Below are 23,607 nucleotides of genomic sequence, written 5' to 3' on the forward strand. Positions count from 1 at the left end.
AAAAACAGTGGTAACGTTTACTATTAACTTAAATAACAACTAACATATTTTTTATTGTTTAAACCAATCAACGAGAAACACTGCCATTAATACAGCACATGCATATGTATTTCAATACTTACTTTCTAAGAACTTCACCCATGTGTGTCATCTTAAAACAAAAACATGTTGTTTTATGCAAATAATGCATTGTTTGTATAAAATCTGCACTTTAAAATGTAGTTTGTAAATATATGCACACCACTGTTAAAGTGACATTTAATTTAAATGTATTCTATAAATAATAATCTTGTTAAGAAAATCATTCATGTCATTATCGATTCAAACGACAAAACAAATCAAAACCAGAAACGATTTCAAATATCCAAATTTCAAAAATTTATTCATTTCAAACTGCATATTGAAAAAACTCAGATTGTAACTGTTATAATGATGTTATTAGTTAAAATATATATACATGGAGCGTTGGCAACTGCGGACAGGCCACATTTTAAAATACAACTACGAAAAATGAAAGTTTTAAAATAAAAACTTAAAATATAACAGTAAATATACAGAAAATGTACAAACCATGGGAAAATAAAGAACACAAACTTCATTTAGCTAAAACAGATGAAGAGCCGGAGACCGAGAAACAAAATAAAATAAAACACCTAACCTGCGAGAGTGCGTTTGTGTGTTCTCTCAGAACTAATAATAATAATAATAATAATAATAATAATAATTACGTTTTATTAATTTGTACCTTCAATGAGAAACTCATTTTGTCAGTACTTTCCATTTTAAAATGGGCAGAATTTTGGAGCATTCTCGCTTAAACATCACTTCTGCCATCTTTTTTTAACATTTCTAAAAATGTGACCTGCTGCTGTTTACAAACATTACATCTGGTTGTTATTATGTTTCTTTGATAAATACTGTACAAAAAGTCGATTGCATTAATAAAACATTTGATTCGTGCTTCCCCGTTTTTACTTTCCATATCTCAAACACCTTCTGGGATAAAAAATAGAGAGAAAAAAACAAACAGAACGTAAAAGTTCCTACCGTTCCTCTTTAAATAGAAAGCAAAAGTTTTGTGTTCTTTCCTTGAAATCTATACAACTTTCCCTCCCCAAAGTGTTCTGTACAAAAATAGTCCTAAGAAGTCCAGCAGTGTAAAAAAAGATTATTTACATATGCGATAAGGGAATCGTGCCGTTAATCGTCGTGCCGGGGACAGGTGCGCTCTGGTAATGTTGGGACATGTGAAGTCTGCTCTGGGCATTCTGCTCCTGGACTTCCGCCCCGGGCAGGTACATACTGATCATGTCCCGCAGGTCCCCTGTTTGACACTGTCCGGCTCGGGAGTGAGAGGACGAAGTGACCACCGGTGGACTTGAGCTGGACTCGGACTTCACCACCGAGCCCATGGAGCTCAGAGTCATTCCCGGCGTGCTCTGCTGCGAATATGACATGCTGTAGGTGGGTGAGCCGTTCATGTACGTCTGCGAGTTGGTCATTGAGTTGTACTGGAGCGCGCTCATGTCGTAGCGGTGCATGGGCTGCATCTGTGCCGTGTTGTGCGCATTCAGCCCCGGGTGCTGCGGGTAACCCAGCTGCTCCTGCATCATGCCGTAGCCTCCGTTGGTCCAGCCGTTCATGTGAGCGTAGCTGTCCATCCTCTGGTTGACCCCAGCGCCCAAACCAGCCCCTACACCCACACCTGCGCCCATAGCATTTCCACCTGGCGCCAGAAGCCCACCCGGCAAGGTGTATTTGTCCTTCTTCATAAGGGTCTTGGTTTTTCTCCGGGGTCTGTATTTGTAATCCGGGTGTTCCTTCATGTGGAGCGCCCGAAGACGCTTGGCTTCGTCGATAAAAGGTCGCTTCTCGCTTTCGGAGAGAAGTTTCCACTCGGCCCCGAGTCGTTTGCTTATTTCCGAATTGTGCATTTTTGGGTTCTCCTGTGCCATTTTCCTCCTCTGTCCCCTCGACCACACCATGAAGGCGTTCATGGGTCTCTTTACCCTGTCCGGGCTGTTTTTCTGGTTGTTTCCTGAAGAGTTGGTGTTCCCCGTGCCCCCCGTGTTGGGCTGAGGGGCCGGGGGTTTCAGCTCGGTTTCCATCATGTTGTACATTTAAAATGATTTTCTTAAAATCTTTCTCACCACTGGTAAAAAAACAAGTCCAAATTGGTGGTGGCTGAGTTACTTCACCAGTTCTGATAAGTTTGCTGAGGAGGTAGGTACTCTCAGGTCCTGTTGTGCCCACAAACTTCTTTTCTTACTCTTGAAGGATCAACACAAACTCGGTTTCCCTCCTCGCCAGAGCCCTTGTCAACTCCTAATACTTTTTGAACAAGTTAATAGACAACCATTCATAGAGCGACTGTCAGCGAATATAAATGGGTTTGTCGCTGACCAATCAGAGGGCGTTTGCTCCTTCGGCGAAGACCGTGTGTCTTTTTGATTTGCATAAAGGGGCGGGATTAGTGAGGCTTAGCGGTGCAGCGCGGGGCACTTCTCCACCAATGAACAATGTGTATGTGTGTATCCGAAGTGAGAGCATTTCACATATATGGCTTTCTAATGAAAGTACATTACAGGGACATGTGATCTTAACATATATATATATATATTTTAATTAAACATGGGCAATTCATGAAAGTGTTTTTTTATGTACAGTTTTTGCAGTACCTTTTTTGAGTTGTTTAGTAGGATTCATTGGACTGTTAGAAACATTAAAACATTAAAAAACTGATGTTAACAGCATGTGAGTCAGTAATCTTACTATAAATATATCTAGAAATATAAAAATACTGTTTAATAAACCATAGGGCCTACTTAATGATTACAATGACTATTATTGTTATTATTCTTATTTGCTGTTTACATTCTTTGTATTATTAACATGATAATTAGCCTATTTACAATTTTTAAGTTTTACTTTTTTACTTGAGTTTTATTATAGGCTACAATTATTAAGAATAGAATAGTGGTTTTCTGAACTTATTTAAACTAGATTCTAACTGTCCCAAGTAAAAGAAAAATTAAAACCCGACAAAAAAAAAAAAAAAATTTTGTTACAATTGTTGTCATTTCATGAATCTTAACAAAACCAGTACAAAAGCTTCATTGAATATACAGATGTAATTCACTCATCGAAGAGGCGCCTGAAATAAATAATTCAGCAAAAACTTAATCAAAAAGCAAACCTTTTTCTTATAATTGTACTTAACAAAGTTAAGGCAATCTATAGCTTACATAAAACAGGCGGAACTCATTTTATTTGTTCAAACGTTGTGATTTAAAGTTGGCGCTCTTCAGAAGTTAGACTATAGCTACTCGAGACAAAAGAGGCGACACTAATACAAACAGGCTTCATTTCAGATAAACATGTCGGATTACTCTTATTTCAGGATGCACGAAAGCAGATCATATTATGTTTCAACAGCGTCCTCTTGTGGTGAGAAGTATTGCTCTTAAAAAATTTGCTCACCACACGCAACCCATTCTAGTGTGATTATCTTTATTATTATGTTATGGTTGTTAGCATACTATTTGATACTTTATTAAACATGTACAGAAGCGAACATACAAATTTTTACTTTTTCGAATATTTTGCAATTTATTTTTAAGGGCGAACAGACGGAAAAATAAATGTCAATAATAAGTCAAAATCATTACATTTTAAGCTTCCATTAAGCGAATAACAACGTGAAAATCTTAACACGATAGCAATGCAGAAGCACTATTCTAATGCAACTCTCTTTCTCTCTATCTGCATTTGAGTGCTTAATCTTCTTATGGAAATGTGCAAAGCAGCGGGGAATCTCTAACATCATAGAGTGCCTCTTGCTTTGGCTAAATTGTTAATGGTCACAGTTCTACAAAAAAGTTTAGCTTGTTAAAAACAAGGTGATCCTTCTTAGTCAGAAACTATACTTTAAAAAAAATAATAGGCCTATACATATTTTTTACAATATCAGGATTGTTTTTGACAAATGTCAAGAATAAAACAATATCATGTTTATAGTTAATCAAAGAAAATAGAAAAAATAACAATAAAATATATAGTACACCATCACTTAGGAAATGTATACACAAACAAATAACAAATAGTTATAACAGACTAAATTATCATCATGGAAATCATCATTTGCATAGCACTTTCCATGCTTTTTAATCAATATTTAATATGTAGCCTATCTTATTATATGTGTGAATCAAAACAAGAAAAATAGCCAGAAAACTGTTTATTCTTTTTTATGTCTGCGATTTTTGTGCAATTCAGTAGGCACACAAGAAAGAGGAGAGAAATTTCTCCACTAGGGGCCGTGCTGACTGCAGATCAAAATATGACAAATAACACTTATTTAGGTACTTCAATCAGATATCGGTATCTACTATAAATACGTATATTTACAAATAATTAAAACCAAAGTTTTTAATTTTTTCGCCACAAAACGCTTTCTAGTAATGTTTTGATATTTGACGCGCCATATAATTAAATTAGTCGTCTAGATTTTATTTTAAATTGCCATGGTGCTAATTTCCAGGTACAAACAAAAACACATGTGCGTAAATGTAACTCTAACATACAACAAACATTATTGTTAAAACATCTAAACACACGTGGGAAAAACAAATGTTTTTTTACAGCTTACCAAATAAGTCTTTAAATAAACGCAGCAACAAGTAGATAAATAAAAAAGAACTTTAATAAATAATCTTGCCAATAAGTATATTTTATTCAACCTACAACATTTTGTAATAAAAATCTAGTTTAAAGCAGTATAAAAATAACTTTGTCCCAGCAGACAAACTCAACAGAGTACTTACACTCAGTTTGACTGACATATCTAAGTTTCCCTCCCGAACGGATCCAGACGCATCTTCCCGTGCGCGTTCTCCTCCAGCGGCCGCTCGTTGCGTGCGCCCCGTCAGAGTGCGCGCTGCGCGGCCGCGTCCCTCGCCTCTGCCCATCCACAGTTCCGCACCATCTGAAAAGGGACGATTGAAAACGAAGAATGCATGAAGTACAACAAAAGTCACTTACAGCAAGTCCACGAGCCCCCCGCCAAACGTAACGAGAAGGAAAAAGCTTTATATTTTGTTCACTGGGTATTCAGAGATAATTTGAAGCCATTGTTTCTGCACAGATGGCTCTTTTTAATACAATAACACTCTGCGCTCCGCCGACAATAAAAATCTAAAGCCTTCTCCTGAATAACACTTTTTGTTCGCTCTTGTGAAGGACCAACAAAAGCAGCCGTGAGGTAATGGGCAGGCTTTTTTCAAAACCAAAGAATGGCTATTTGATAAAGATTTTATTCTTCAGAAAACCATGTCATATAAAGCCATGGCACATTCAGTTTTGAAATCCAAAATAAAAACAATTATGAAGGTGTACGCTAATAAATAATAATAACAACAATCATACTTATTATTATTAGTTGTATTTAGTTCTAGTATTAAAAATATATTTGTGACAATAAAATTGTAATTTGGCAAATTCATTCACATAAGTATTTGATGTGTACACTCCACTGATTCACCCTGGTAAAATTAGTCCCAAATAATAATACATTAGATTTTAAATAAAATGCAATGAAAAACTTTCTAAAAAATGTCCAGATAAAAGTCTAAACATGCAATGTTATAATAAATTAAAATAAAACAGCATAAAAATAACAAACAACTAAATGGAAACAAGATGCTTTAAAACCAGAAGCCAGTATATGTGTCACTCGTTGACTCAGTTGGTTGCATCAGTTCTCCATCAGTTTTGACAGGGTACTAGGGCAGAAGGAAACAGGGCAAGACAAAAGGCCACAGCGGGAAAAGTTGTGGGTTGGTGGTTGTGTGTTTGTCTACCTTTCTATAGGAATTACGGGCGGCCTGGTCTTCCCTATACCTCCGTCCTGACAGTAATCCACTCACTTGGGGGCTTTGTCTACTCATGCAACATGGTTCAGTGTTAATCTCAATGGTGCTGTTACAAAAGCAAAGCAATAATGACTTCAATCATAATACTACCACGACTAATGCGCTTGGGAAGGTGCAGGAAAACAGAGCAAATTATTTGAAGGACATATAAATATAGTATAAATATAAAATAATAGTGAAGCATTACTGATCATCCTTTGTTTTTTCTTCATCTGCAGATACATAAATAAATTATATCACAAACAAAAACTCCATCACTTCCAAAACACACTTCATGAAAAATGGCCTTGTTTTCTGGACTTGAGTATCATTGTTAATAGGATTAACAGATTACAGATTACTAGTATTATGCTTTGCTGCGGATTGATCTTATTAAATTGATCTTAAGACTAAAATCAAATCATAAGATGAGCAGATCAACTATTAAACAGTGACAAAACAAATGACATAACTGCAATTAGAACATACAAACCTCTGAGTAAAGCTACTATAGTTCACTTTTGCATTGCCATTTGGAGAATACTAATGCGTTTCGGATGGAGCCGGTCTTTATTGCTGATATATGAATGAATGGCCGTTCATTTCCATATGCATAGATGTGTTCTCACTGCTGTTTTGTGGGCATTATGGTTACACAAGCTGAGCTTAATGGGAGGATGACACTTTAGACCTCTGTGCTCTTCCTTTCGGGCCCCGTTGAATCTGTAATCAAGGGGAAGCGTTCCAGGGTTCGAGACCTGTCAGTCACAGCCAGAATGAACCTCTGTGTGAACTTCTTAAAGGGCTGAATGAACAGAGCTCCACTGGGACTGCTCTAGACAGTCTCTGAGTGTTATTAAAGTACCAAAATAACATTTGTGTTATTCAATTAGCTCAGTTTTCCATGTTACATAAATTGCTTAATATCAGTAAACTATGCCAGATTTTTTATTGAGAGCTTGCAAATAATTATCTGCTTTATTATGTGTGATCTACACATACAAACAAATATAAAAATTATATAAATGGGTATAAAAACATAATAAAACTAATTATATTTTTCATTGTTTTTGTAATGAAATGTTAATAAATGTTTGTTTGCTATTTACATTTGCATTTATGCATTTGGCAGACACTATTACCTAAACCGACTGGTTAAAAGTGTACAATGCATCAGCAAGGTAGATTTTTAGTAGGTTTTTTTCAGTTTGTGTGTTTGCTAGGTTCAAACCCATAACCTTTGCAATGCTAACGCATTGATCTACCACTGAGCTATACAGGAGCTCCTATTGACACACCCTTTAAATTTGTAAAGGTGTGAGCTCATCATGTCCTATTTTATGTTTCGTCAGGGATGTTTTTGTATTCAAAAGACGGAAAAGTATGTCATTCATTGATATTATCACTTCTTTGTGGGTATTCTACATGCCACATAGACAAAACATCCAGAGAACACCACGCTAAACAGCAAGAGAACACAGCATCAAAAATGCCGCCGCCACTTCCTGCAGGTAAAGGCGCGAGCTAAGACTAGGCGATGAAAGCTTTGAATTTTATATACTGTCAGCTTGAAATGCAGGCTTGGCATGCTGTGTGTGGAGTGACATCATATACTGTGAATACAGTATGTGATAACAGTATAGAAAACACTTACTGTTTGGCTTGTACGTTTGGCATGTGATCGCACATATGACATTTTTAAAGTAATAATATAAAATAGTTTCATAAGGTCAGATCCATGATGAGGCTTATTCTAAAACAGAAAATACAAAGTTTCTGTAAAATATTTTTCCAGTTATTCTGAATTGACCTCTAGGTCTTCTTGCTTTTAAAGTGTTTAAATAAATGACTTTGTGTTATCATCAGGGACACAAAATGAAACGGACGAAACAGTTTGCTCAACCCCCAGAATAGCATAAAGGACATTAATAGCAATCACTTCAGACAGCAAATAAGGTGAAAAGAACATATGGCTCATATTTACCCATCTTGTCTCGCTCCAGTTAAATTCAATTAAAAAGCATCTGACTTGAAAATATAGACTGCTGTGACACTAAGCTGACACACTCTGATGCCTTAAAATACACTGGATTTACCAAATGATCCAGTATTGATCAGACCACAGAAAGACATGCACCTGGGTGGTTGCTATAGGACCAGGTCTTAAAAGACCCAACAAAAAACTCCATAATATTCCAGTGTTTACATATGCCTAAGATATCCCCTTCAATGTCAGTGTATATGATTTACAGTGGCAAGAAAAGTATCTCCTAGTAATAAACTGGTTTCTACAGTGATTTGCCATAAAATGTGATCTAATCCTAGGTCACAACAATGGACAAACACAATGTGCATAAACTGACAACACACAAATAATTTTAGTTTCTTGTGTCTTTTTTTAAAACGCCCATTAAACATTCACAGTGCTGGAGGAAAATGTATGTGAACCCTTGGATTAGCTTGTTGAACCTTCTTCGGCAGCAATTACTTTCAAATAAGCGCTTCCAGTAGTTCTGAATCAAACCATGGCAAATTTTTACCCATTCCCCTTTACAAAACCGGTCGAATAAGACACATTTGTAGGATGTCTGGTGTGAACCGCTCACTTGAGGTTATTCCATAGGTTAAGGTCTGGGGTTTGACTAGGCCACTACAAATGGCACACACAGCCAGTCTGTGTCACGGCTAGTCCGTGTCATGTTTTGTGTCTGTTCCGATTGTCGTCACCTGGACTCTTGTTAATTAATTACCTGCCTCATCACACCTGTGTATCATTAGTCTGTTTGTATATATACCCCTGCCTGTTGTATGTGCACTTGCCGGTAGATTGTCATTGCAATCATGTCTGTTCCCTGTTTTGGATGTTCCTGTGTTTTGTTACCTGTTACCTGTTACCTCCTCGTGTTATTATTTCCAGTTTTATCATTAAATGTTATTTATTTTCCGAACTCAGCATTTGTGTCCTCACTTCACCTCCGTGTCGTGACAGTCTGGTGGAAAGCTGTGGCCTTTTTGCACTATATTATTTTCCCCGAACAATTCAACTTAAAATATTTTCTCAGGAGCACCAGGGTTTGCCAAGGTGATCTTTTGCACACTTCCGGCTCACAGCAATGTTTTTCAGGAGAGCAGCGGCTTCCTCTGTGGTGTTCTGGCATAAATACTGTGCCTGTTCAAAGACTTACGTATGGTAGACTCATGAACAATGATGTGTGTTCCAATGATGTCTTCAAGCCTTTGGTTTATACTCGTGGATTCTTATTTACTTCAATGAGTATTCTGCATTGTGCCTCATGAGTTATCTTGGCTGTGCACCTACTTCTAGGAAGGGTAGATACAGTATTAAACTGTCTCCATTTATAGACAATTTGTCTAACTGTCGACTGATGGATGTCTAAACATTTTGGGATTGTTTTATATCCCCTTTCAGCCTTATGGAGTGTTACAACTCTTAATGGGATATCTTTAGAGAGGTTTGGGTCATAAGAGCTGATGGTTCTTAATGTCCATAATCTTAAAATGTTTGAGGGTCTTTTTTTTTCAATCAAACTAGCAGTGAACCACACCTTTGAACTCGGTGTGTTGTCAGCTTATGCACATTGTGTTTGTCTATTGTTTTGACCTAGATGAGGATCAGATCACATTTTATGCCGAATCACTCTAGAAAACCAGTTCATTTCTAGGGGTTCACATACTTTTCTTGCCACTGTATTAACTTGATTGCTCTATGCGTTAGGGGGGCAAAAACATTCCCACAAAAGCCACAAGCTTTTCAAGCATCATTTTAGGTATGGGATGCCAAATTACATGCCAAAGTTATCTACTTGGGGTTAGGGATTTGATCAAACCCAACTCTAAGTATTAACAATAGTAATAGTGACGCTTGCCTTAGTAAACACAATGACCCAAGGTTTTCACTCCCAAGGTGTCTAATAACATAATTTTTTAGGTCTTTCTGAAAAACAGATATGCAAACAAATAAATGTGCAATCAAAAATTTATAAAGATTCTTCTGAAAAAAAAAAAAAAATTCTAAAAGAAAAAGTATTTTAACAATAACCAAGGTCCCTGAAATACTGTAGCTCCAAATACACCTTTGTAGTCTGCATAGTAACTTGCTGGACTAATTCATTTTTATGATCTAGCATTTGTTATGGTGTCTGCACAGGGGCGAATTGAATTATTTGCGCAAATACATTACATACAAAGTCAATGCAAAGATGCCTATAGAAGCAAATTTGCACCAGGCACACGATAGCAAAAAAACTCTATACTTGCCTCAAACGCATCGTCTGCGAAAATTAAAAAAATTAAAACTTAAAGGAACAGTATGTAAGAAATTTATATCAATTAATCATTAAATGGCCCTGATTTGTCACTAGACATTAAGAAATCATTTTCATTTCAAATACTTTTATCACTCACAACAGCGGTCCGGCCAGGATATTGGCATTTAAAAAGTGGAGTTGCAGCCCTCAACTGATGTTGATGTTGTCGTTTGGTATATTGGCCACCAGCTGTGTGATTGCAGTACCAGTTTTAGCCACACGTTTTGTGATTGCAATACCAGTTTTGGCCACAATCCTACATACTGTTCCTTTAAGTTGGAAATTTGCATGATGCGTTGTCACACAAGCCAATCAGATCACAGCTTATTAACCTGTAAGGTTTTATATTTTGGATTGCATCAGAAAACAGAGAACATTGTTTTCATTTGCACAAGTGACGTGAAAAACAAGTAATCCTAAGAGTAATCTATTGAGCGAGTAACGCAATGCTTCGCTTCGCATTTGGTGTTCTCACACCATTGTAGTTACAGTTCAACACTAGCAAAATTAAAAGCCCATGCAATACATTCCAAACTTCTAACATCTTAATGCAACCACATGCCTGTTAATCAAATACCACAAACACAAGAGACAAGGTGCTGTCAAAAAAGCCGGATACTGTAGCTCTGTAGCAGGAGACATGGAAACAGAGCTCTAGTAATAAACAAATAGATAAGAGAACACTTGCTCACTCTAACGGTAATAATAGATCATATAAATGGCACAGAGCTGGCGATGCATTGACACAGTGCTTACTAGACAGATACTCCAACCAGCAGACATACCGATGGGTTTTGTTTACTGTCCAATTTGAATTCAAATAAAGCTTTGCTTTCGCTGACTGCACATCATTATCTATGAGACTATAATCCCACCAGCAAATCCTACAGCTTCCAGAGCCAGACCTTTTGTTTGGGATTACTGGAAGCTTAGCCTATAACAAAGAGAAATGAGGCATTTCGCTCATCCTCCGTAATTAAGTGTGAAGAGCTGTTTCAAATCCAGATGAGAAACCGGACACACTGCAGGTTGATACCTCTCAGACTCCTGTGACATCACTGGCAGTCAGGGCAGGGGCATCTTGCAGGTGTAGCTTGCTTTTTCTCTTATGAGTGTTGTGAGACATGTTTAGAGAAACATATTATAAATGCATGCGACAAGATCACAGTATGATCTCCTCTCACACTTGGGCAATAGCAGAAAACTGTTATTAATGTTTTATCTGCCATTGTAGCCTCAGACTTTTACACAATACAGCACTGTACATTTGTATATCATTATGGCCCCATTCACACAGCACTTTGGTCTCAGAAAATTTCCGTAAATTGGCAGAGAGGCTTCTGTGTGAACACAAACACGTCCTGTAAATGTTCTGGGATCGCTCCCGTAAAGAGCACCTAGTAGCATTGCCGTAACTTACACGGACAGCATTCTGTGTGAACAAGACACAGAAACAATAGCATAAGGGGCAGGCCGTAGTGAGGGTACGCGTGTAATCGAACCCAGAAGTTATGGTTCAGCTCTTTGATACAGGAATTTAAACACAGATCAACATTCACAACAAGAAATGTCAGCAAACTGGACTGAAGAAGAGATCAGGGAGCTTTTCACTATCCGTGCTGAAGCTAAGATCATTTCCCAGCATAACAGAACCGTGCATCACACCCTCCTTACGATCTTGTCAATTGTCATAAACTTAAATGTACGCACATGGTTATTTGAAAGAGAATTCAGATAATTAGCAAACTTCAGATGCTGTGGAAAAATATGTTACGGTACATGTGTTAATGCAAGCACAGATTCCGGAAAATCATTTAGGCTGACTCTAAGGGCCGGTTTCCCGGACCAACCCAGTCTCACCCCATGGCGTCAATATTTGACGACACTTGACCATGCGTCAATATGTTGACGCGGAGGGTATACCTTTCGCGTCACTTTTTGACGAACTGGGGACTTCAATACTATCAGGTACGCGAAATTCTCTTTCCTATTTTCTTACCATTTTCTACCATTTTCGCGTCGGTTTAGGGTTAGATTTACATAATGACATCCCTACCCAAACCTAACCCTAACCCCAATGTCAGTTGACAACTGTTTAATTTCGCGTACCTAATAGTATTGAAGTCCCCAGTTCGTCAAAAAGTGACGCGAAAGGTATACCCTCCGCGTCAACATATTGACGCATGGTCAAGTGTCGTCAAATATTGACGCCATGGGTGTGAGACTGTGTTGCCCGGACAGGGATTAGACTGGTCCTAGACTAAAATAAATGTAAGAGCTGTCCAAACTTGCACTGACATATCTTAAAATACATCAGTGATCTTTGTTTTGACTCAAAATGCACACAAGTAATGCTTTTATAAGGCATGTTTGTTAAAACTAGTTATATTTCCTAATTAATCTAAGGCCTAGTCCTGATTTAAGCTAATCCCTGTCCGGGAAACCACGCCTTAAATGTCCAAATATACATCATGCTAAATCAAAGAACAAACAAGTGTGAGGTACTTTCCAGTGAAATCTTGTTAAATTAAAGATATGTTTGAGTTTGTGGTTTTAATTTAAACCAGCACTCCATCTAAACCATACCATGACCCGAAAAATCATTTCTCGCTGAATTCTGCCGGACCCACTCTGCTGATTGGAGAATGTCCACACATCCTGATAGATTTTGGTTTGAAGGGGTCACTTGTTCCAGCTCTGGCAGGTTGTGTGGAGATAGCTATACAGACACTGGCCTTGGACCACCATCTGAGACAAGCAGAGACCCGGTTTGATGCCTGTCCAGTGCAGCGGATCAATACAGCTATCTCATAGACACTTTCCTGAGCGAAGGGAAATCCAGCAAAAATAAAGACCAGTCCTTTGTGAATAGAAAAAGATCAATGTGGTGTTGCACCCCCTCCATATCACAGACAAAAAGAAACAGTTTTTGGAGATGCTGTTAGTCTGTTCGAAATTACATCGAAAATACGTTCCAGTCAAAGAACATCATCAACGTTTCAACGATTTTCTTCAGCCATGTTAAAAAAAATTGCAGTTTAAAAATATTTTCACGCACGATCATTGTTGACACATATAGTATAATTATACAGTCATATTTGTGTATAAATGGACAAATAATTTACCTAGTTTTACACCACTCATTTATCTCTAATGCTTTTATTTTTTATTAAAACTTTTTTCACTTTACTTTTTACAATATGTGCACATACAGTGTCTATATAACAAAATACTGGTAACTATGTACTTGATTTGGGTTAGGGTTAGGTTAGGGCAGGTAATTACATAGTTACACAATAAGTGCACAGTATGTACATGTGGACCCGGACTGTAAGTGCTACCACGTTTTCACAGTAAACACCTCTTGTATTACCACACACTAGAGATGTATTAATAGCATCTATCTATCAGCGCATGATAGGAGACACAGCCACGTAACGTGATTAGAACTGGCAGGGTGATTCATTTGATTCTATTACCATGTATCAGTGTGGCACAGTTACATGACAGTGTTAAACAGAACAGGTGTTAACAGTGGGAGGTGACAAGGCGGCTTACACACATACACACACACAGATGCTGCAAACTGTTGCATGCACTTGTCACCAGCCTCAGTGTGTGTAAACGTGCATGTGTGCTTTATTGCGCCTGTTAAAAGAGAGCGTCGTAACGCAAACTGTTTCCCACCGCAATCCCACATCTCGTTGTGTGTGAATGGACGTTCCTACACCTCTAAAACTCACATTTTCTTTGCTTTTCACACACCAGCAAACGCTGGTGATTTATCTTCCCGTGGCCGATTGGTATTTATAGGCTAGTTGTGAAATTCTACAACTACAGTATAAACAAGGAGGATAGAAAGGCCCGAGACTGAGAAATGCGCTTGGAGTCACGGCCGGTCTGTCTGAGCGCGAGACCCTCATGCAGTTTGTCATTGTGTGTGTGTGTGTGTGTGTGTGTGTGTGTGTGTGTGTGTGTGTGTGTGTGTGTGTGTGTGTGTGTGTGTGTGTGTGTGTGTAGATGAGTGAATATTACTGACTGTAGGCACTCATCCCTGACTGGATGTCTTGGAGTTAATTGTGTTTTTTTCTTTATTAAAAATCCAATTAGAAGAACTGGTTCATTAGAAAAGACTATTTAGAATGTTGGAAACCATATCTGAAATGTGTTTTAAAACTGGTGAAGCTTTGAAGTCATTTATTTTATGATAATAATTATAGCCTTTAGGTCAGGTGACCTTGTCTGTCTCATTAAATAACTGCATCCCCCAATGACAATTTTATTGATCAGATGTCACTAGCTCACTGAATTTAAACGTTTGTAAGTATTGTAAAAAATTTGTGTCAATCTAAGTTTTTAAGTTTTTCTTGTCTGAAGCAAACTCTTGTCACCCAGTTACCCATCTATATTATTTATTTGGATAGCTGTATAGATTTTAATGGGATAATATTTTTCATGTCAGGCTTTTCTGGAAGCAATAACAAACATAAAATTTGTTCCCCAGCCCAAGAAAGCAATAAAATTACATGTCTCTAATAGAAATCCAAAATGTCTCAACTTTACCTTTCTTGGTTTCCTGTGCTTTGAAAGTAATTTAAACAATTAATTATAAATTAATCCTAGTTTTTGTATTTTGAACAAATCTTGCAAAGCACAGTGTGAATCTCAAGATGGGACACAGACTGACTTGAGTCTTAATGTTAGAATGAGCAAAAAGTCTTAATTTCATCCAAATTATTATCTGCTGTAGTTAAAAATACTGAATTACATTTCTTTCAAACTACCTTTAGTGCATAACAAATACATATTTTTTTCAATTTGTTTCCTGGGCTTGAACCCCTGACCTTTTGCGCTGCTAATGCAATGCACTACCACTGAACTATACAGGATCATATGCAATGGGAATGTTATTTTTTAATTTTTAAACTTATTTAGAGTCTGCTTTGACATAAACAAATTTGAATTAGAAAATCTCAACTGCTCAACTGAAAACTATTCACCTTTACAAAATTTAGTCACTGCAATAGTGCTGTTTTTCATCAACTGAGGAAATTTCAGAGAGCGTCCATTTGAACAATGACAGGCATCTGCATCTGATGCAGTATTGATGCAGTGGCATTCGGATCCCATCCCAACACATCCCAACCAAGACACGACGAGCACACTACCACCCCAATCCTTCATCGATGTTTGTCCAAAATCAATAAAAATGATCTCAGGAGTCCATACGCCATGTGGCAGCTCTATTTTGTGATGTCTTCTTAAAGAATATAGGAGGCACACTGTACAATGGGCCAACCGAGCGCATGTAATTTGTCAAGCTAATCTGCAGCAGTCTTACATTGATTTTTCTCTTTTCTTTGCAGACTCTCTAGCCTCTGGTCATTACAACACAAAAACTTACTTAATCATACAGTGTGTTAATGTACGGGTCACAATAATGTCCATTTTCTTGCCCTCTGGTAATTTCTGTGCTTTCTACGGCTTTGCTTAAAAATCTTTTTTTGGGTCAGTGTTCATCTGCATGGTGTTCAAGGGAATGATTGCATGGGACAATTGTCTGCGTTTGCAGAAATAAATTTGTGCATACCTTAATATTTGCTAAAGTGTCTTATTATTTTTTAACCCTTAATAAAGACTTTATATATGTGTTTTGGAAAGTTAAGAATTTTATGTAATACTAAAAACAGACAGAAAAAACAAAACTCTGCAGGACTCAGCAGTAGGTTTTAGGTGGTAAGCAAGCAGCAGATTACATTGTATATGTACATTTGGTAGACATTGTTATCCAAAGTGACATACAATGCATTCCATTTATACATTTTAGCCAGTATGTTTTATTTGGGGATTAAACCTGTGACCTTGCATAGCTAACGCAATGCTTTACAAATTAAGCTACAGGAACATTGTTAATTAAATTTTACGACAATTTATGACTATCCTGTGAGAGTATAGAGTATATTATAAAGCGGATAGTTCACATTTTAATTCGGATTGGATGGGCTGTATTTAAAATTTAAAAAGCACATAAAGGCACACCATTATGTGTTTTAACAGAAACAGATTTATATTGAAATTTTATATTGAAACAGATGTTTACAAGTAATTTCTTCAATTAGCATCCTTAAGGAAGATATTTCTCACCAGTTAATAATAATAACTGGACTCTATGAATGCAGTGATTTATACGTACAGTAAGTGTGAACAAGTATTTCACATATATTATATGCATTGTGTATTTTAGGGCGACTAGGACACTATTGTGTTGTACATTTAATTAAGAAGAGTTTAAAACAGATTTGGACACTCTGCCCTGAATCACACCTACAAACAACCTTTAGCCTTGCTAAAGCCACTGTAAAAAATGGCCTTGCTTGGATTCTATTGCTTTATTGTTATATATACTGTGCTAACGTTGACCAGCAGTGCATTAAATACATCTTTTATGAGCATGACAATGCAGCGGGGCGCTAAACCTGGTTATGAAAATACAGCATTACACTAGCATGCTGTTTCCATAACAGCACAAACAGATGGGGAATTGTTACTATCTGGCATGTTTTTAAATAATCTAGGTATATCCATTGCTCTTGGATGTTGCAGGCTTTTGAATCTGTGTTTGTCCTGTTTGCCAAACCTATCATTTACACCAGGGCTCTTAAAGGAAGAAAAGCCCACTCTTATGGCATATGTGTCACCCTCTCTCTTTAAGGCTTTACCCCTTGTGAGCTTATCTGCTCCAGTCAAATGTATTTCTTATCGAGAAGGGAAAAAAGTCAGAGAAGCCAGGCGACAATACAGCGTTATCAAATTTCCTCAGCCCAGTCGGCGTGTCATTCAGTCAGTCAGATGGTCCAGGGTTTGATTGATGGATGGGCTTCGTGACAAATAAAACCTGGATCAACAGCTTTGCACCTCTCTCCTCATCGGAGACCCGCGTGAAACATTCCGCCATAACAAAGGCGGGATTACGGATGCATTAGCCCGCCATCGACCACAGGCCTTCAAGTGCTGTCAATACTTTGCACATAATAACCTGAAGCGACGATAAGGAAACAAAAGGAGGAGAGATAGGAGCGGCGAAAGAGAAAAATAAATCAATGGCAGAGTGGGGGAAAGTTTTTCAAAGACACACATGCACTGTCAGAGCGGAGGAAGAATTTTCTGGCGACACGGTCGGATAATGGCCTCTGACACGAAGACAATGAGTCCTGAGGGTCTATATCTGCGGTCAGTCGACCGACCGCGATAGGCTCAGATAAGGGCTGAGATGAACATCCACTCGGCCGGGCATAGGGCTCCTCTGAGGCCTAACGGAGTCCGTGCCCTTCCCTCAGCACATTCAATTACAACATTAATCTGAGCATTAAGTTCAAACGACTTTGAGCGACTTTTATTTATGGGCTTCGATACGTCTCGGGATGCCTTCAAGATTTATCTTTCCATATGGATTAAATTCTATCCCTTTACGCTCATCACCTACAGTGCGGGTTTACATCTCACTCCAAATTCACACTTATTTGGAAACAAGTTGAAGCAATGGAGAATCTCGTACCGCGTCTGTATTGCCGTAGTCCTGCTTCACACAGTGTGCCGTATCCGTAATGGCACTTCAAAGTACTTCTCAAATCGGCAAAGGCTTCAGCAAATGACTGACTGAGAGGGGCCCAAGGTAATTGTTTCACCAATCCTAATTAATTAATCTTCTCCACCCTGTTTGCTCCAGCTCGACTCTGGCATTCACACGGCAGGGACTGCAGCGGCAGGTAATAATAAATAAATAACTTAAGGCAGGCTCTGGAAAATTAATGAGAAAAGAGAAAAGAGGCCGACATGTTCTGTCTGCTGAGGGCCGACACACAAAGACACAATAAACCTTCGAACAAACAGTTCCTTTAAAAAACTAGGCGAGAAACAGTGAGCAAATTCAATTACAGAAGTAATTAGAAGATATAGGACGAGACTGTCTTTTGGGACTGTGCCAGGAAACATGAATTAATAAGACAGAATAGGAGGAGGCCGTTGTAGTAATTAAGAGGCAATCACCTATGTCAATGAATACCTAAAAACAGGATGGAAAACTATTAATTCAGTGATCAAAAATATTTTGAAGATGATTAATACAGCAAATTCATTTAAAAAGACTAATTTCTGGAAAGATAGCAAGACAATTGCACATAATGTGCTTCTTGTGGCATTTATATTGCTAATTAAATTTTGATAATTTGCAAAGGAATTTTTAAATTATCTGTAAAACAGCACAGACAGCGTTTAATAAATATTGTCTAAGGCACCGCCGAAAAGCATATATAGAAATTTAAACGCTTACGAACCTTCATGACAAACGTACTTTATGCATATGCATGTGTAATATATTTTTTTAAACTAATGCATCTATTAATGCAAAAACTCATGCATTCAAAATCATAGTCGAACGCTTCAGAAAAACGAATACAACTCCAAGCCAGATGGTCTAATTTCAAGGAGAGATATTAAAGGAAATGTAATTTACTCACATTTAAAATCCTCAATCTGAAGGGAAAATAGATACTAAATATTAGTTCTGCATTAATTTTACCTTAAAGATCTTAAAAATGGATCAGTCATTTTGTAAAATGGCAGATTTCCCCATGCAACATTAACATATTCATATGTGTTAGCGGTTAAATCCATTTTTGCACAGATATGAGAGGCAAATTCCACTTAATATTATCAGGGCTGGGAATCTGACGGCATAAAAGACCAATTGCCTGAGGGGAAGGGATAACACCAAAATATGCTTTCAAATTTCAGCGCAATACTAGCCCAATATTTACACCATGAGGTATATCATTTACTGCAGCATGTTGGACGGGGACACTAAGGGCTATGCGGTTTATCGGACGCTCCCTGACTTCAATTATCGCTTAAATGGACTTAATATTAAAGATCATTATGATGAGGTTAACGTGACGTCTAAGTCAGTAAGAGGCCTAATGCTCGGCCAGTCACCAAAACAAACGGACTTAGCAAAGCGATTAGCGTTAACGGCTCAGTATCATCAGCGATCAAACGCTCTCTCCATTTCCGGCCAACGATACGAGACAAAGTTTATGTGTACGATGTCAAACACTTAAACGATTTCTCCCGATTCAAGCACTGGCTGAGACGCCTAATTTTCTATTCAAAGCTATTGGAGGCCCATTTGGATAAATGAGAGTGATTAAAACCAAGATTGCAACAACATAAGTTGTCACTCAAGAACGGTTGAGGGACATCTGGTGTCACAGAGACCTGAGACAGTTAACAGAGAGATGAGAAGTTTCCCTCTTCAAAGCCTGGCATCCAATTGGCACACTGCGGTTGGTTGAATGCCAGCGAGTCTGCCATCTGTGTCCTTTAACCCTAAAGATGACAGATGTGGAGGCAGAGTGATTTGAAATTCAGCTTCGTAAACAAGAAGTGGTGCGACTCGCAAGCGTTTCCTGTGATTCACAACCAGCCTAAATGAGCTCCATCAATTAGAAAAGTGCTCAAATTAAATCCCTTTTCTTTTCAATACAGAAGAAATTGAGGTAAAATTGAAACTTGAGGGTAACAAATGATGGACGACCTCTGATTGAAATTTCACAGGATAAATTATAGTAAGATTCACTCATTTTGTAGATTGCAATGTGTCAAAACAATTCAAACTATATTTTTATATATCAAACTTTAACTATATTGCTATGATACATTATACTCTTAAAGCTAATTGTACATATGTTACTATTATTATTCAAAGTAGTGCTTGCAAAACTGTTATGGTTGCTTGTAAACAAACCTCTTAAGCATTAAACTTTGTGTGAGTTCTGTTTGCAAAGTAATCAAACAATAAGATAAAGATATGGCTTGGGACATAATAAAGGGAAACGTTAATTTCTGAAATTGAGGAGCTGAAATGCAAAAAGTCGCTAAATGCCACGTCTGTCAAAAAGAAAAATTATATAAACCCAATGCTCTTGACACACATTCATCAAATACTTTTACTTAAAATCCGTTTAAGTCGGCCTCAGGCCATTCAGAAATGTTGGCATAAACCATTGTAGTCTGATTAATAAAAAGTCATTTACAAGTAAACATGTAAGATGCACTTAGGGTTTTACTTTTGAGCTCTTCAATTATTATTATCAAGGTCACACATAACCCTGATTTTTCCACAAAAATCTCTTTCAGATGTTTCGTCTTCGTGAAACATACAACCTGTGTTCATGTTTTTATGACATGGCAGGAAATGATGATCAATCAGGATTATTTAGAATTTAGAAAATAGTCCAGTTTTCTTTTGTTGTGTGGCCTTAAAGCCAAAGTGCACTTCAAGCTGGGCTCCTACACTGAAAGTGACTCTAGTCCTCAGACATGGGTCAGCTCTGGAGACTCATTTTCGTCACAGTTCTGACCACCCCAGCACAATGCTTGAGAAGGCCTTTGCCATCTGATTACAGTCTCATCCACGTCTTGCTCACACCTCAAAGCCCTGCCAGGTAAAATTGCTGTCTCCCCTTGCACCCTCCTTTTTTGTAACATCAAGCTCTGTATCCCAGCCCGGCAGCACCTCTTGCCGGCTCATTCTTTACCCAAATGACAGTGTTTTTGGGTCTGTAATGGCTCTCATTTTCTCAGCACCCAGCGGTGGCCTCACTTTTCATCAGATTGGATCACTACAGCAGGTTTTCCTCTCAGTCGAGCGCTAAAGAACCCCTCACACACCTTACAAACAAATACATCATCTACATCAGCACCCCCCTTACACAAATACCAGCACAGACACAAAATTAACTGGTACAAGGAATTATGCATTTTTTGGGCATCTGTGAATTGTAAACACTGCCTATCCCACAAAGACTAATGCTACTTGGTGATCACTTATAGCATAATATGTCTTTAAGCATGATCTGTAGATAGGTGACCCAAAATATTTGAGGGAAGTTGGCATCTCCTGCAGTGCATACTTGTACAACTAAAATGTTAATAAGCACTCTACTAATTCTTCAATATTAATTACGCATACACGTTTATGAAATCATATTAATAGAGAAAAAAAGAACTGTTAATTGCTGAAAGAGAAATCTAAATCCTGTTCTTTGTCTAACTGTTTCATAAATGTCCCATTTATTTATTGCGACTCTGGAAAAACCTGACCCTCTTGATATTCCCCAGCAATACGGAATGACATCAGATCCATATATCTTGATTTAGGTGACAGTCACAGCCTTTGTGATTTGAAAAACTGTTTTTCCCTTTTGTGGAAGCTAAATTAAACAACTGTTGTTGACCCTCATTATATGAGAACACACATCTAGTGTGCTGTGGTCGAACCCTGGGGAAACGGCATCCTCACCAGCCTCCCTAGAGACAACGCAGAGGAATCCTAATCCTAAACATAACCACTCCTCACTAAAATTTTCATTTAAACAGATGTGTCTGAATTACCATACTGAAAAGTATTATTCTGTTTCATTTATATATATTACATAATTATACATTTGGCATTCAAGTTGTGTTTTTTGTGTTCCTGGGATCGAACCCATGAACTTGGTGTTGCCAGTGCAATTCTCAACAGAAACCCACATATAAACACTTTAAAGGCAATGGGTATATTATTATATGTTCTGGTCTTATAACTCTTCAGGTAACTCCATTTATTGCATAACTTGTTATTATTATAGAATCTATTTAAATGTTTATTTAAATGTGTGTTAGCCATCCCTGGAATGCATTGGAAGTCGCTTTGGTCAAAAGCATATACCAAATGCATAAATGTAGTACATAATAAATAATAAGTAATAAATAATGCACTACATGTGTTATTACTTTCTTAAATGTTGTAAACTGGCAATGTATTATTATTGAAATTATCTGTTTAATTTGAACACAGACACAGACATTTAATGTAAAACTATCCTGCCTACTGTTAAGTAAAAACTAACACACCTAACAAAAAAATCAGTAACAGTTTATTTTACAGAGTGTGGTTGATTTATATGTTATGTAAAAACAGTAAATTATGAATAATTACATCTATCCAACCCTAAACCCATCATGCAGTACTTATTTGTGCAATTACATTGTAATAAGACACTTAAATATGGTGTAAAATCATGCTGTATAATATTATATGTTAATGCAATTACACATGAAATTACTTCGTAATGACTTCACGTTTTTTCAAAATGCATTGTAGTGTTACTACTTTTCTCATTCATTATATTTACAGTTATAGAAGTGACACAAAACTGAACATGCAGATTTTTTCCCAATGTTACTAAAGTAACAAATAACGAAAACACTACATCACAGCATTTAACGCTTGTACTGTGATGGTCTCCGATACCGATCCAACATTTTCTAAATAAAGGTATTGTTGTTCAATTAACTGCTTATATGATTTTCCCTCTAATCCTATTTCTCTCCTATAGACTTATCAGGGAGAGTCTGAAGTGCTGGACAGCCTGTGTTCCTGTGGTGTCCTCTGATATGATGTGCTTGGCTGTGACAGTGAAGCTCAGATGAATGTATTGTGTTCAGCTGAACCAGATCTGCTCTATTATATCAACTGCAGTGCATTCCCAGCATTCACAGCAGGGTACTGAACAGAGGCCAAACCAGTACACAGTACAAAACAGTACACAACTTCAGAAATATCTCAAATATATAATTTTATGTATTTCAAAATGATTTGCAAACAACATTTTGGAATAAAATATAAATCGGGTGAATGATAATACAAGGCATTATGAGACATTAAAAAAGGCTCAGTAATGTCCACAATAAATTTACTAATAGCTAATAGAGACTGGTCCTAGATTTAAAATGCATAAAAATTGGGTCACATCTATTGGGTCATACTTTATATAAGTTGTCTTGAAATACTGTGCACTTAAAGGAAAAATAATTTGATATGTTGTATAGACACGTAACATTAAGTGTCTCCAACAATTGTTTTGGCCAACAAATATTGTAATGAATAAATTGTGTGTAAGTAATATGTTTTGCAAGTATGTTTGCAAGTATTTGAAATTATATAAAATATAGGATTTTTCAATATATCCTCCAACCCATCCAACAGTTATACGTACTCATGGAAGTGTTAACTTAATTTCTACTACTACCTAAAGCAGCAAATGTTTAATTTTTTTTTGTCGGCCAATCCCTGTAGCTCAGGTGGTAAAAAACTGTGCTGCCATAAACGTCATTTCATGATGACAGCTAGAGAATGCTTACCTTTAAAGCATAACTATAGGTCGAAATAAGTTTTCACAAACAACTGTGGGGTCGTTATTCGAAGGAGGGCATATGAAATTCGAGTTGTAGCCCCTATGACAAAATCCTTGTGTGACAGTTTCATTTCA

General features: G+C 37.3%; 1 protein-coding gene and 1 long non-coding RNA gene across 4 annotated transcripts in view; both read right to left on the bottom strand.

Moving 5' to 3' along the window:
- Nucleotides 1-23,607, bottom strand: part of LOC135740844 (uncharacterized) — a 128,178-nt gene that overhangs the window by 27,681 nt on the left and 76,890 nt on the right. For all 3 annotated transcript variants that reach the window (XR_010529274.1, XR_010529272.2, XR_010529273.1), the window contains one exon: nucleotides 4,824-4,984. This is a non-coding gene — a long non-coding RNA (uncharacterized lncRNA). The remainder of the gene's footprint in view (nucleotides 1-4,823; nucleotides 4,985-23,607) is intronic.
- sox2 (SRY-box transcription factor 2) lies at nucleotides 366-2,509 on the bottom strand. The gene has a single exon (XM_065259373.1). It carries the CDS (start codon nucleotides 2,118-2,120, stop codon nucleotides 1,173-1,175), a length of 948 nt encoding a protein of 315 aa, XP_065115445.1. The 5' UTR covers nucleotides 2,121-2,509; the 3' UTR covers nucleotides 366-1,172.

Source organism: Paramisgurnus dabryanus, chromosome 24 (genome assembly GCF_030506205.2).
Source record: "Paramisgurnus dabryanus chromosome 24, PD_genome_1.1, whole genome shotgun sequence".
Taxonomy (NCBI): Eukaryota; Metazoa; Chordata; class Actinopteri; order Cypriniformes; family Cobitidae; genus Paramisgurnus; species Paramisgurnus dabryanus.

Coding starts and splice junctions, on each gene's coding strand:
- sox2 (XM_065259373.1), bottom strand. CDS start 2,120: ATGTACAACATGATGGAAACCGAGCTGAAACCCCCGGCCCCTCAGCCC.